The sequence below is a fragment of the Nicotiana tomentosiformis genome, chromosome 7 (assembly GCF_000390325.3).
Source record: "Nicotiana tomentosiformis chromosome 7, ASM39032v3, whole genome shotgun sequence".
Lineage (NCBI taxonomy): Eukaryota > Viridiplantae > Streptophyta > Magnoliopsida > Solanales > Solanaceae > Nicotiana > Nicotiana tomentosiformis.
This window is the reverse complement of record NC_090818.1, coordinates 49,066,339-49,080,389: the sequence shown is the minus strand read 5'-3', so window position 1 is coordinate 49,080,389 and position 14,051 is coordinate 49,066,339. Positions and strand designations below refer to the sequence as shown.

At 37.0% G+C, this 14,051-nt stretch overlaps 2 protein-coding genes across 2 annotated transcripts; both read right to left on the bottom strand.

The window, feature by feature from the left end:
- Positions 1-399: 399 nt before the first annotated feature.
- Positions 400-7,306, bottom strand: LOC104118087 (OVARIAN TUMOR DOMAIN-containing deubiquitinating enzyme 2). The gene is made up of 10 exons (XM_009629268.4): positions 7,070-7,306; positions 6,895-6,973; positions 6,721-6,792; positions 6,566-6,611; positions 5,965-6,073; positions 5,553-5,644; positions 5,399-5,461; positions 4,449-4,567; positions 891-966; positions 400-790 (listed from the first exon to the last, which is right to left on the bottom strand). The coding sequence occupies exons 3-10, from the start codon at positions 6,783-6,785 to the stop codon at positions 734-736; spliced, it is 627 nt and encodes a 208-aa protein (XP_009627563.1). The 5' UTR covers positions 6,786-6,792; positions 6,895-6,973; positions 7,070-7,306; the 3' UTR covers positions 400-733.
- Positions 7,307-10,332: 3,026 nt separating this feature from the next.
- LOC104118088 (uncharacterized) lies at positions 10,333-13,704 on the bottom strand. Its single transcript, XM_009629269.4, has 3 exons — positions 13,086-13,704; positions 12,400-12,525; positions 10,333-12,121 (listed from the first exon to the last, which is right to left on the bottom strand). The coding sequence occupies exons 1-3, from the start codon at positions 13,482-13,484 to the stop codon at positions 10,643-10,645; spliced, it is 2,004 nt and encodes a 667-aa protein (XP_009627564.1). The 5' UTR covers positions 13,485-13,704; the 3' UTR covers positions 10,333-10,642.
- Positions 13,705-14,051: the final 347 nt, after the last annotated feature.

The window sequence follows — 14,051 nt, the reverse complement described above, 5'->3', positions numbered from 1 at the left end:
GGAAAAACTTGAAGAGGTTTTAAAACTATTAAGTTTTTTTTATAGCTCACTTATACTTCACAATTCTCTAATCAAACTAGAAAATTTTCTGAGACACCATACCATAAGTCATGGAGTAACCAAAATAGGATTCAATCTGCAGGTACCTTGTCAAGACCTTTCCAGGTCTGATAACAATTCAAATAGGCAAATCAGATAACAGACCGATAGATCATTCCTTGATGGGTTTTTCGAATGTTCTTTACCAGCCAAAATTTGCAACAGCACCTGTATAATAAAACAATAAACGGTAGTTGCTGGACTATATACATCTATGCAGAAACACTAGAAAACTATAGTGCAAGTCAGATGGTTAATTAATTTTTAGAAAAAATAACAGTTACATAAAGACAAAGCGCAAATCCAAATGACACATAGGATAGCATAGTACTTGTCACAAATACTTGTACAAGAATGCACGGCAAAGCTGTATTTCTTCCAGCAATCCATCCTCTACTATCCCTATTATGTTTCTCTGTCTAAAATGCAAGACAATTTTCTATTGCACAACAACTGCATCACCAAAATAAACAGGGTGCTTTCATACTTTAACTTCTACATCATCATAACTTATTTATTGAGTAGACCATACACCTTCCTATGAAATTTGAAAAACTTCATGAAATTGGTTTCCACTTGTATAAAGAAATGAAATCAATATATTTTGCTTGGTTTCTTGTCCTTTGGGTTTCATTCATTTGAACTCCTGGAAGTTCACATGTCCAGTTGCTTGTGCATGCTCAACAGCTTCCTGTATATCAAATGCAATTTTTAGCAAAAAGCACAAGTTTAAGAAAGTAGGCAGAAAAATAACAAGAAGCAAGCCACGATATAAGCTGTGCTGGTCAAACCTTTTGGCCCACGACCCCGATTTGGCAAACTCCACAACGCAACGTGAAGTTGGCTGTATCAGTGTAGCTCCTCTTCCTGCAATGTGCAAAAGCATAGTGATTAGTAGATTTAAGTAGTTTCTATTCATATCCTAGAAGCAAAATAAGATCAGATAAAAAAGAACAGCAGCTCAGAGTTAGAACACACACACACACACACACACACACACAAAAAAAAAAAAAAAAAAAGCAAGGAACAAAGTAAAATAAGCCCTCACAACCACATTCTTATCATGCCAATAACCTCAAAATGCAAATAATCTATATAACTCTTATCCGCAAATCCTCTAATTCTTATCATGCCATTCCTCTCAAAATTCTGTAACTTCAGATCTTACCAATTTTACCCAACCATAAACGCAAACAGCATAAGAACCGAGGACTTTAAGTGACAAGAACGCACCAACTAACAAAATGCATGAGAGTACAACTGCGCAATGTCTATTAAGAGATCCTTAAGTTTATCATGTTAGGACATCTTATCGTTGTTGTCCATGCGAGCAACTACACCACAAACTCAGCAAAGAGAACTATGGATAGATTTGACCCACAAGGAAAATGATTATATAAGTAGTATGTTGTTCTTCAGAACAAACAAATGCTGTCCAACTGTATGAATGATGAATCTCTTCTATTATTCAAAGCTTCATATTTGAACTAGTAAATGTGCTACAAAGGAATCGAATTGTGTGAAAAGCATAACCTAAAAGTTAAAACTATTGGAAAGAGAAGTCTTCTATTCAAACACGCGTCTCCTCACACGCTGCAAGCATGACCCTGGACTTGATTCTTTATTCTTAGGCCACACGTGGAAACTTTTTTTTCCTTTATGAGACAGAGCTTCGAACTCATGACTTCTGTCAAATAGTTGAATTGTTTGAATGGGTTTAAGCTATTAACGGGGAACACTATCATTAAATTATTTATTTTAAGCATGCAACATAAGGGAAGCAAAATCACAACCCAAATCTGTATTTCAAGACTGTATTCGACCCCTACAACGCGCGCTTGAAATGCAATTTCCAACCTTGCAGATCTGTTAGCTGATATTGAATGGACTTCGAATAAACGATAAGATGGCTGAACAGACGTCTTTTTTTCCCCCAGACCCCACTTTGTGGGTTTACATTGGGTTTGCTGTTGTGCTGAACAGATGATGCACAGCCAGTTGAGAAGTCACAGCTACTAGCAGCCTTTTTAGTACAGAATATTTATACACACAGAACAGACTGTTTACCAATAGATCCTTGAGCTTTTGGGCACCTTCTGGACAAGCCAAAGTAAAATTTCCCATGCTATATAGCTATTATTTTAGCTGCCAACACTGCATGAATTTGACAGCTTTAACTTAGATATAGTTGTTCAAAATTGATTCTGGAGTTTACTTATGCCAAAACTTATTTAAGTTGGATGATTCCGGAGTACTGAGTGTTTAAAATGAGGGAAGAGACAAGTAAAAGAAAAACTGGGATTTACCAGACGGTGCTGCAGATTGCCTACATACACCAGGTTTAGTGAAGGAGTTATTGCGATTATCTGACAAGATTCTAAAGAGCTACAGGATGCACGGATGCTCCCAGAGGGTGGATACATTTTCTGGGGAGTGTCGAGGGTATAAAAATGCTAAACCCTTGATATGTCGCTTTTTAATTGAATAAAGAAATCCTTGATTGAGCTCTTGTATCCAAAAAAGGAGATCAAACATTGCAAGATTGTAAATCCAAGGATATTTAAATATCTGGATTCCAAATCCCATTGATGGCTTGAAATCATGATCCATAAAGCCAGAGGCAACAACAGCCATGTCCTAAATGGCACTGATTGAACAGCTTCATCCAGTATTGTCTTAGCACATCATTATCTATTGTATAGTAAAAAGCTTGAAGATCAAGCCCTTTCTGTAAGTATCGTCAGCTGCGTTATCATTTAACTTTCCTGTAAGCAAGCGGAAGAGTACGATCTGCCCCTAAATATTAATTCAGCAATCGACCATTTCTAATCAATCCAGGTAAATAATGTTTAATAGGAGAAGCAACCAAAAAGAGGTACTCAGAATTATGATGATAAAAAGAAGAGCTTGATGCATGTGAAACAATACAAGGAAATGAAAAACTCAAACGTCATAAATATAGAGAGAAATAGAGATGGATAAAAACTAGAGAAAAGACTTCTCACTGGGAGCTGTCTGGAAATAGGTATAAAGCACCAAATCGATTAAGCAATATATATAAATCAATCATCTATGCCTCAATCTCAAACTAATTAGTGCTAGGTTTATGAATTTTTTGTATCAATTCCGCTTTAACCAGAGTATCATTCCAATTCCAATCTAAATATTTTTTTTTTCAAGGCAAATGATGGGTTTTCTAGAACTAGAGTTCACTAGATCGTACGCTTATCATTACTCCAAACAAATACCAGACCTAATGTAAATCTAACAACAACTATACCTCAATCCCAATAAGTCGGCATCGTCGATATGGATTCTTTGCTTCCATTATGTTCTACTCCTAGTCGAGTCTGATTTGATTCCGCTATATTGGCGGTCTTCTTAGACAACTTCTCTTTTGTGATGTGACTCCGCTATATTGTCGGTCTTCTTAGACAACTTCTCTTTTGTGATGTGACGTCTACCTCGTCTCCTTTTATCACCTTCAACCACAACAGTGTTGCACCTACCAACTGGTGCATATGGAGGTTCATGTAGCACTTGGGTAAACTATCTCAAGCAGCTTTCTCTTTATTTATCCTATATTTGTGCTACTTGCACTCTATCTGATGAGATCATTTCTAACCTTGTCAAATCTTAACATCTGAATTTCAACTACATACATTGTATAGGATATGTTAGACCATAAAGACTCAACATTCACTCCCATATAACATGTTGGTCTCACACTTGTTCAATAAAACTTGCATCTCATTTTATTACGTTTCTCCATATCGCATAACACATTTGTGGCACTCCACAATTTCAAACATCATATCTTAATTATATGTCATTTTCACCAATCATGCCATTCTTCTGGAAGATTGAACCAAAAAATATGAGTTGTCCGCATTTAGGCACCACAATCCGTCTCACTTCTACTTATTCTAGAACTGACTCGTTGTGTTTATTCATAGTTCCAACTTTTGGTTAACTCCCTTGCTAGCTTCGCAATTAACATAATTAGGCAAAATATTCACTTTGTAACAAAAGTTAGATCAGATACAAACTCTTTCAGCACCCAGAAGAGAATAAAAGCATTATTCCCAGGAAAAATAACAAATCAATCTGAAGTAAAGAAAGTTGAGATCTCCAGCACACTAACCACAAAAGACTAGTTCCTATACTAATAGCGTGGAAAAGCATTTTAACAAAGAAACTTAAGGAACCAGGTAGATGTATCAAATCTGAGCCCATTATCATCCGGCCGTACAAAACTTCCCCAACTCTAACTCTTGCTGGTTTCTTTGTTTCTTGAGGAATTTTTGTCAAGACATAAGGGTGCTTCAAAGGAATTTTCTGATGCTTACCGTTGTTGCTCCTTAACCAGATTAAGAGCAAGCCTCTCAGCTGGTCCTACAGTGCCATCTCTCTGCACAGTAAAGATTGTCTGATCAAACTCCTCTGGAGCTCCTTCAGCAGGGGACATCTATTGGTTGAACACATGAAACAAGGGGTAAGTGGGATAGTATAAACTTAAAAAAAGGAAATCTAACTCCACGCAGCTTTGTCAAAAGATAGCAAAATCTTCATACAAATGTTAGCTTGATGATCTCATACTCTACTAACTGGCAGCTAATAATTTCACATTTCTTATGATGGGTAAATGCAAAATTTCATTAGGAATGGCACTAGCGATGGGCACAAACCCAATTATACGAGCCGAAGAACAAAGATATAAGGAGCTCCTACCCATTACAAATATGCTACTCCCTCCGTTTCAATTTATGTGAACCCATTTGACTGGGCACGGAGTCTAAGAAAAGAGAGAAGACTTTTGAACTTGTGGTGTAAAATGAGGCACATATATTTTGTGTGTATAAATCATTGCATAAAGGTAAATGGTTTCCAAATAGGGAAATGGGTCATTCTTTTTGGCACATAAATTGAAACGGAGGGAGTATTATAAAACAAAATAACCCAATAACAATAAAATTTGAGCCAAAACGCCCAAAGCACGTTAAACCCAACAGACTAACCCAGCATATCATTTATCTGTGCCTTTTCAACAATTGCTATATCGGATTCAGATCACTAATCCTATCTCATTGATTTGATAAGAGTCTAGACAAAGTCCAACTTGGGACCTTAACTTTGCCCACAGTCCATCGATTTATAGGATCTATAAACAACTCTCCTTGTGGTTCTTCCAGTATAGAAACAGAAAGATCCAGAAGGTGCGGGCGTGTGTGTGTGTGTGTAGAGAGAGAGAGAGAGAGAGAGAGAGAGAGAGAGAGAGAGAGAGAGAGAGACACCATACAGCCAAAGCATCATAATGGAGCCCATCATAAATCAGCATTACTCTTTCCTGATAGTTCTTCCCCTGTTTAACGTTCAGCCATATAAAGGTGGTTAAGAAGACTTGGAATTAAAAATTACTCATGTAGAACACATCCTGCTACTTAAATACTGACCTGCCCATACAGATCACAGCGTGTGGTTTGAATATCATAGGCTGCGATTTCTCGTCCATAGTAGTCAGCCAATATTGAAAGCTCTATGGCGCCTTAAGAAAATAAGTGTTTCAAAGGTCAGAAATGTTGTTGAGAAAACACAATACAAATAACAAGAACTACAACGATTAAATATGAAAGGGATGTTCCTTAGCAGCAAGAAACTAGAGTTCATCCAGCTGAACATAATCGCAACTAGACAGACAACTAATTGCAAGATTTTATCACCCAGTTCTACTGTAAAACTATCTATGGAGGGACCAAAAAGGAGAGCATTGACTAGTGAACTAATTGTTTTACCCGAACAGGACTTCAGAGGTTGAGATAATGCAGGAATATGATAATTTAAAACAGACGTCAAGTATAGACATACCTCCCCATTTCTCTGGGTTAAGAATCCAATCACAGTACTCTTTGTTGGACTTCCCAAGAAAGGCATCAGAATATTTTGTCGGGTCACTTGCCACTGTTGCAGCTATAACCTTCAAATTTAAGATGTGCAAAGAGTCATGGATGAGGACTGATTAGCTTTACGTATAAGCAATACACCAGGCATTCAAACCATATCAACCTATTGATTAAGTCTTTATTTTTTTTATATATATATATATATATATATATATAAAGGAACTGATTTAAGTCACTTTTCACTCATAGAATTAATAAACAGGAAATCGGAAGCTGGTTGTCAAGTGATCTTACTGAATAAATTTTCCCTGTGGCAAACAAATTATTTCAAAACTATTGTAAACCCAGATTTCATGTCCACTATTGATGTCTAAAAATGTATTTCAGACCCAACCCTCAGGAATGTCTTTTTACTACATGACTCTTTTTCTTATGTAATTTGTTTCCCTAGGCACGACATTGAAATTAAAAATGATCTTTGGTCACCTCTCGAGATTGATAAGTAACAAAGACCCATAACAAAAAAAAAATCTGTCTAAGCTCGGGGGCTTAGACAAAATTGAAACCTGTCTAAGCTCAGGGGCTTTATTTCTGTCATGGTCCATCACATAACTGCATAAACAAAGGAAGAACGAGACATTGATTCAAATCCATCCCGTATCCACTCCAATGGAAAAAAGAGGAGAAAATCAGCAGAAAGTAAAATGGAAATAAAGTTTACCCAACAGCATTGAAGAGACAACTGTTATCAGAAGGAATAACCCTTCGAACTATAGCACCTTCCATCTACAAACTATACACCGAAAAAAACAAAGAAAATGAACTTGCTGAGTCTTTTACACAATAGGCTATTACCAGCAATAATTAAGCAGAAAAAGCGGTTAAAAAAACAAACCTTTATCTAGATGAACAGCGTCTGGAGAAATGGAACCAAAAATTTTGGTGAAAAAAATCAGCTAAATTACCCGAAATATCTGTCAGATAACGAAAATAAATTCAAAATTCGTAAATGGACAGGATACACAGATAATGAAGGAAGACGATAGTTCCAGATCTATATATGCACTGACCAAAAAATAGGAAATTGCTCTTCTTCTTTTATTGGTTAACAGTAAACCGAGAATTGCTTTAACTTGACGACAGCTGAAAATCAAAAGACAAGTTACGAATCTGAAGAAAACACCACTACTTTCTGTTTTTTAAGTTTTAATATTAATATCGTGGATAAGAGAAATAAATAAGTCATTTCCTCCGTGACTATTTCATTTTAACATGTAAAAAGAAAATACATTTCTATATTTAACTTTAAATTTAAAAAATAAAATTCTTGGTTAGGGGTTGATATAGAAAAAGTATTTTCTTTCATTTTAATAAAACGAATATTTTCTTTTTATGATGTAAAAAAAATATTTTCTTTCATTTCAACAAACTGACTAGTTTTTTTTCATGGTGTAGAAAAACTATTTTCCTTCATTCAACAAAATGAATAACATTTTCATGTTGTAGAAAGGATATTATCTTTTTCAGTGTAAGTGTTTGCAAACTTATTTTTAGTTTTATGGCTATATTTTTTTTATTAGAGATTTACTTTTATACCTAAAAGATTTATTGTTTATATATAAAAGATCTAAAAAAAATATTTTTTAAATTTCAACATAAATATTTTTAGAAAGAAATGGTTCAATATAATGCCTGCAAAATTTGTTATATTTTATTTTTAGATCTTTTATATATAAAATAAATTTTTAGATATATTTGACATGAAATTTAAAAATTTGTAATGAGCCATGGGGGGGGGGGAGTAGTGTTTGTTTGCTATTGTAATCCCTGGTTAACTATAAATATTACAACTTTTAGCCAAAATTGTCCTTTATGTTTGGGGTTAAGTCTAACTTTGTCCTTTATTTATTACCCTAAGCACTTATTGTCCTTTAAGTTTGCTAAACTTGAGCATGTTTAGTCCACTTAACAAAAGACTCAAACTGGTGGGTAAAAAAACTTTCAGTACTCAAATTTTGCAGAATCGATGTAGTGAACGAGTAGTGTTTGTTTGCTATTGTAATCCTTGGTTAACTATAAATATTAGAACTTTTAGCCAAAATTGTCCCTTATATTTGGGGTTAAGTCTAACTTTGTCCTTTATCTATTACCCTAAGCACTTATTGTCCTTTAAGTTTGCTAAACTTGAGCATGTTTAGTCCACTTAACAAAAGACCCAAACTCGTGGATAAAAAAACTTTCAGTACTCAAATTTTGCAGAATCGATGTAGTGAACCTAAACATGTTTAACATGCCGGGTTGACCCGGTTCCGGACCGGCCTAGACCGGTAGTAAATCGGACCGGCCCAGACTGGTAGAAAAGGGTCAGGTAGGGCTGGGTTTGGGGGTTAGTCTGTATATATTTTTTTACCGGTTAACCGGACCGGTCAAACTCGGTCAATGAAAATTACTGTTGAATCGGTTAACCAGGACTGGCTCGGTTGAGAAAAATAGTGACCGGTCGGTCACCAATCCTGGCCGGTTGCCAAGTTTTTAAAATCGGGCTTAACTAGTCCGGGCACATCCGATGAAAAATTGAACCGGAACGATTCCAGGCCTAAGGGTCCGGTCCGGCCCACCCCTTTGTCACATTTAAGATTGTAGAAACAAGTTTGATAATTTTTTTAAAAAAATAAAAAAAAATAGTCGTTGAACCGGGTCGGGCCGGTCCGGTTAACCGGTTAAAGTAACTTTCATTGACCGGGTTTGACCGATCCGGTTAACCGGTAAAAAAATATATACGAACCAACCCCCTAACCCAGCCCTACCTGGCCCCCTTCCACCGGGCCGGTCCGGAACCGGGTCAACCCTGCCCGTTAAACAGGTTTAGGTTCACTATATCGGTTCTACAAAATTTGAGTACTTAAAGTTTTTTTACCCACCAGTTTGGGTGTTTTGTTAAGTGGACTAAACCTGCTCATGTTTAGCAAACTTAAAGGACAATAGGTGCTCAGGGCAATAGATAAAGGACAAAGTTAGACTTACCCCCAAACATAAGGGACAATTGTGGCTAAAAACTCTTAAGTGGACTAAACTTGCTCAAGTTTAGCAAATTTAAAGGACAATAAGTGCTTAGGGCAATAGATAAAGGACAAAATTAAACTTACCCCAACATAAGGGATAATTTTGACTAAAAACTCATAAATATTAAATACAAATATTTTGTAAAAAAAAAAAAAAAAAAATTAGCGCGCTGTACGTAACGTTAATAAGGTGGTCCAGAAAGGAATAACGGTCAAAAACAAGTAATTGGGCAAATGGCGCGGCCGGGTCCAATGCATCGGATTCTATAAATCTCTGTTTATTTTAATATCTCTGACTATTAAAAGATGTTCTATCCTATCTGTCTGTGCAGATATAATATTCACATGTAGCTTTGGAAAAATTACACGAGCCAGTAGAAAATAACCTTTTAACTCCCATCTAAATCTGTAAAAAGAATGCTCTTTCGGCTTTAAAAAAGGTCTCTTTTATTTGGTCATCAAATGGTCCTTCTTATGATAGTAGTAAATTTGTCAACTCGTCTAACTTGAGAATTGAGGTGGAATCATTAGATTTTTATTGTTGAATCAGTAACTGAAAGAGACAAAACGTTGCCCCCGGGTCAATTTGAGTCATTATGTTTTAGAAAAGTGCAAAACTTTCCCCATTTTTTCTCCTTGGCACTACCTGTGACATTTGATACCTCCAAAATATACTTCTTGCCTTTTACCCTTGCAATACATAAAACAAACAGTTCAGATGATTTTTCAATTTTTTAATTCAAGGTACCGAAGTTTATCCTATTGAAAAATAGATACAGGTAAATTACCTAAGGTAATTAATTAGCACATCTGCTGCTTAGTCATTAGATTAGTCAATTAGATGTATTTTTGTTCATTGTCGATGCTAATACGATCATATGTGGATGTCTTTATGATTTCATTAGATCTCGAAAGGATTAGTTCGTTGCTGGAATGTGAAATAAGTCAATTTTTGAGACATTGCTTACATATGTTTTTTTTTTGTTTTTTCGTTCATCACTTGCCTATATATGCGGGCAATGCAGATATACATACACGTATATGGTACATGATTTTTAAAAATATCATTATCTTTTATTAGAAGCCTGGTCTACAAAGAAAATCAGCATTAGAAGCAATTTCCTATGGGGGAAGGGTTGGGGAGCAATGCAAAATTTTCCAGGATTCTGTCAATGACTTTATTTTCCTTCTTAATCTTTTTGATCATTTTTCAGCAATCAACTTTAATAAATAAAGGCAAAGAAAGGACAATTATTTCAGACAGAAACAAAGGAATGAAAGGAATTCAATTATGCAAAGTTCTCCTCTCTTCGTACTGAAACTTCTGTGGATAATTGGCCACCAAACAATACATTATAAAGACATAATCAGTGGCCAATAATGCACCTTCCAGATTACAAGATAACAACTACATAGCTCCAATAAAACAATTCTGATTGATACAAAGACGATGCATCGGCAAGAAGTTTCAGTAAGCATAAAATGAGGAGATACTAGTCTCAGGAGAATGTGGACTTAAGTTTTAGTTTTATCGATATACCAGCTGACACGGACGATTTGGGCATTCAAAACTTGTAACCTCTAGATCTTCTGCTTCAAGACATGGCGCAACTGGACCTTCTGGCTCTCCATTCTTGCCTCCAACAGCTTTGATTTTAAACTGTGCTTGTGAGAATTCCGCGGCCATTCAATGCATCCTTTCATCCCTCGTGTTATTTGTGGATTGGTTGAGTCGGGTGAGCTCCACTGTCCAGCAAGGTCTGAGGCGCTAAATCCACTTTTACTCGAACCATGATCTGGAGAAAGAACGGCGCAATTTGATAGCCTCCCATTCATTCCTTCTACTGATATCTTTTTGTAATTGTCTCCATTCGATTTCCAAAGCCTAGATATAGATGACACCTTCTTAAGCTGCCGACCTGGTCCTAAACATACTTCACTTATCTCTGTAATTGGTGTACCATCACCTCTTGAGACATTGCTATACTTCCTGTTGGTAGAAGAGATGCTTCCTTCAGGAGAATAACTAGAGCCTTGTTCATCGAGATGGCTCACTGTTTCCCATTCACTTCCCTCTTCCTCTAAATCATCGCTTTGATTGACATCTGCGTGAGAATGTCTGTGGAAGTTGTCTTTATTGTATACACCACCATCAGGACTGTATGCAGGAGATGGCTCAATCTCCCTGTCATTATTTTCAATAAAATTAACATCCTCAAACACAGAGAAAATATCATCTGGGTGTGGAGGTTCATAAGTGAATTCCGTGATATCACGAATATCCACTGAAGCAGCTGTCTGTTGAAGCTGCTCAGCTCTTTTGATCACTTCCTCGCCGTGGTTCATACCTATAGAACTTAGAAAAGACTCTAGCTCTGCAATTAGTCTATTCATCTGGGAATACTTCTCTTCTAGTGTCACCTTAGCATCAACTAGCTTCATCTGAACCCGTTCCTCACGCCAAACCTCAGCCATCTGCAACATCTTTCTTTCTTCATCTACTTCCTCTCTTAGTGTCTGAGATTCTCTCTTCAATGCCTCGACTTCGGCCTTGTCTTCTCCAATTTCCTTAGCTAATTCTTCACACACTTCCTCTATCAACTCTCTACCCTTCCTTTCTTTTTCGTAATCTTGAAAGTAGCGCTTTGCTGATAACTTGGCATCAGCCACCTCATTAACTAGCTTGGAATTAACTATTTCCAGCCTCTGTCTGTTTTTCCTTTCTCTGGACAAGTCAGCTTTCATATCATCTATAATTGCACGAATTTTCTCGTGTTCTCGGCTTCTCCATGCTGTCTTCTCTTCACTAAGTTTTCTCAGAAACTGCTCGAGTTTCTTTTTTGATGACCGCCGCTCCATCTCAAGCTGATAAATCCGGGAGCGAGCCTGCTCTAATTCACCCTCAAGCTTAGAAATCATTGCAGCATTCTTCGACTGTTTATCAGGAACCTTGTGATGGCCATAAATCTCCTTTATTTCCTCAGCTATTTGCCAGCCAACTGGATCCCACTTTGTTGCCCCTTCCATAGCTGAGTTTGAATATTGAAATGACGGTTCTAGCTACAGAATATAGTGGTAACCCTTTTGTTAGACGAGCAAGTACGGAAACAATGAGACAGCAATGGTGAAATAGTACCATTACTAAACTGAATACCAAGAGTCTTTAATACTCAAAAAGAAAAACATTCATTAACTTCCGATAACTCTAGGATTTCCCTAATACAAGGGAAGTCGCTTTTCCTGCGCCTATTACATTGTTTAGGACTATTAAGAAAACTTTAGGACTTACATAAAAGAGCTTAGATAGTTAAGAAAATATTGAGAAAGCACCTACATACCTTGTGAAAAAGACCATTTCTTGGACCGGAGACAGATCGAGGACTCTGCACTGTATCATTAATGTGAGAATCATTCTCTTCACTGTGATGATGATGGCCATAAAAGGGCACATCAACATGACCAGCCTGCAGGAAGGAAAGGAAAAATAAAGTTGAGAAAAGTTGCTTAACTTAGGATCTAGAATAATACCACACTAGTCGAATTTACCATTCGTTCTAAGGTCAGAAATGTACCAACTTGGAGACGGTTATGGTCCTAAATCACAGGGACTAACAAAATTAAACTACCAACATAAGAAAATGAAAAGGTCAATGTTAGCAGAAGTGAAGCTGCTCACAATTATACCAAAGGGACCAGAAAATAATCTCAGCTGGGAAGATTAAAATAGATTATAGAGATGATACTTAAACTTCAATCCTACAGTTTCTAATCATGCATTCATAATTGCTTTGTCAATTTCTTTTTTAAGGAAATGCCAAAGTCAATGTAAGTAAAGCAAGTAATCTCAAACTAGTTGAGGTCGGCTACATAAATCCTCAATATAATATCAATTCCGCTCTATTCAAAAAGGATTATAATCATTTAGATTCCAAATACAATTGACATTCAACATATAAATGACCAAAACTAGAGAGGAAAAAAAAAACCTAAAGCTGCATTCTTTAATATTTCTTAAATGAACTACCTGAAATGCTAAGTTTTGAGGTGGGATATTGGGAACTTCCGGCAACTGCAGCCTCCATAATCCAGCAGCTAACTTCCTTGCAGAAACCAAGGTTTTAACTTTCCGGCCAGATTTCCGACCAAGCTCCACAGTAGACTTGTCGGCGTCCCAGGTACAAGCAGCATTGTCATTTACATCCTCGTTATATTTCCAACGTAGTAAAGGGGTCTCGGGCCTGCTCTTTTTCCCACCTGCAATATCTCTCTTTAACCTCACTCCGGTGCCGGAGTTCTTGGTTTTCCGGCGAGGCGGTTTACGAGAGCAAAAGGGTTTGTGTAAAAGATCTGAATCAGGTAAAGGGTTCACTAGTTTGGATGATGTAATTGTTGGAAGCTCAGCTTTGTTAGCAGTGACCTTCATCTTTGATGCGCAGATTTAGCCATTACTCAGCTCTTTTGGTTTATTGCCTTTTCTGGGAGTTAGTGACATAGATGGGCTGAGTATTAGAGTTGAGGGGGGTAGGGGACTGGTAGTATGGGGGGCCCGGGTGATGAGGTTTGAGGAGGGGGGGTGGGTTTTCTGTGATCTCTTTTGGTTTTGAGGCGAAGGCAGAGAGAGAAGCAAAGTGCAGTGTGTGTGTGTGTGATGTAATACGTATAAGTAGATTACTTGTACGGTCAACGTCTCTCATTAACAATAAATCTTTCTTTTTTTCTTCCATTATATCTGGTAATTGCATTTAGATACTCACATTAAAATCGCACAGGGAATGGTTAACTTATATTACAGGGTTGTATGGAGTGGTTTTGGTCAAAAACGGCGTCGGTTGGTTCTTAACTGGAAGGTGGCGGTTAAAAAATGTAGTTTAACAGGAGTGCCAGGCTGCCGTTAGGCATGGTCCCATGCCCCTCTCCAGCGGGAGCGCGTAATGACTTTGCCGCTGCAATTTTCTTTTCCTATTTTATTAAGGGGGCGTTTGGATATAAG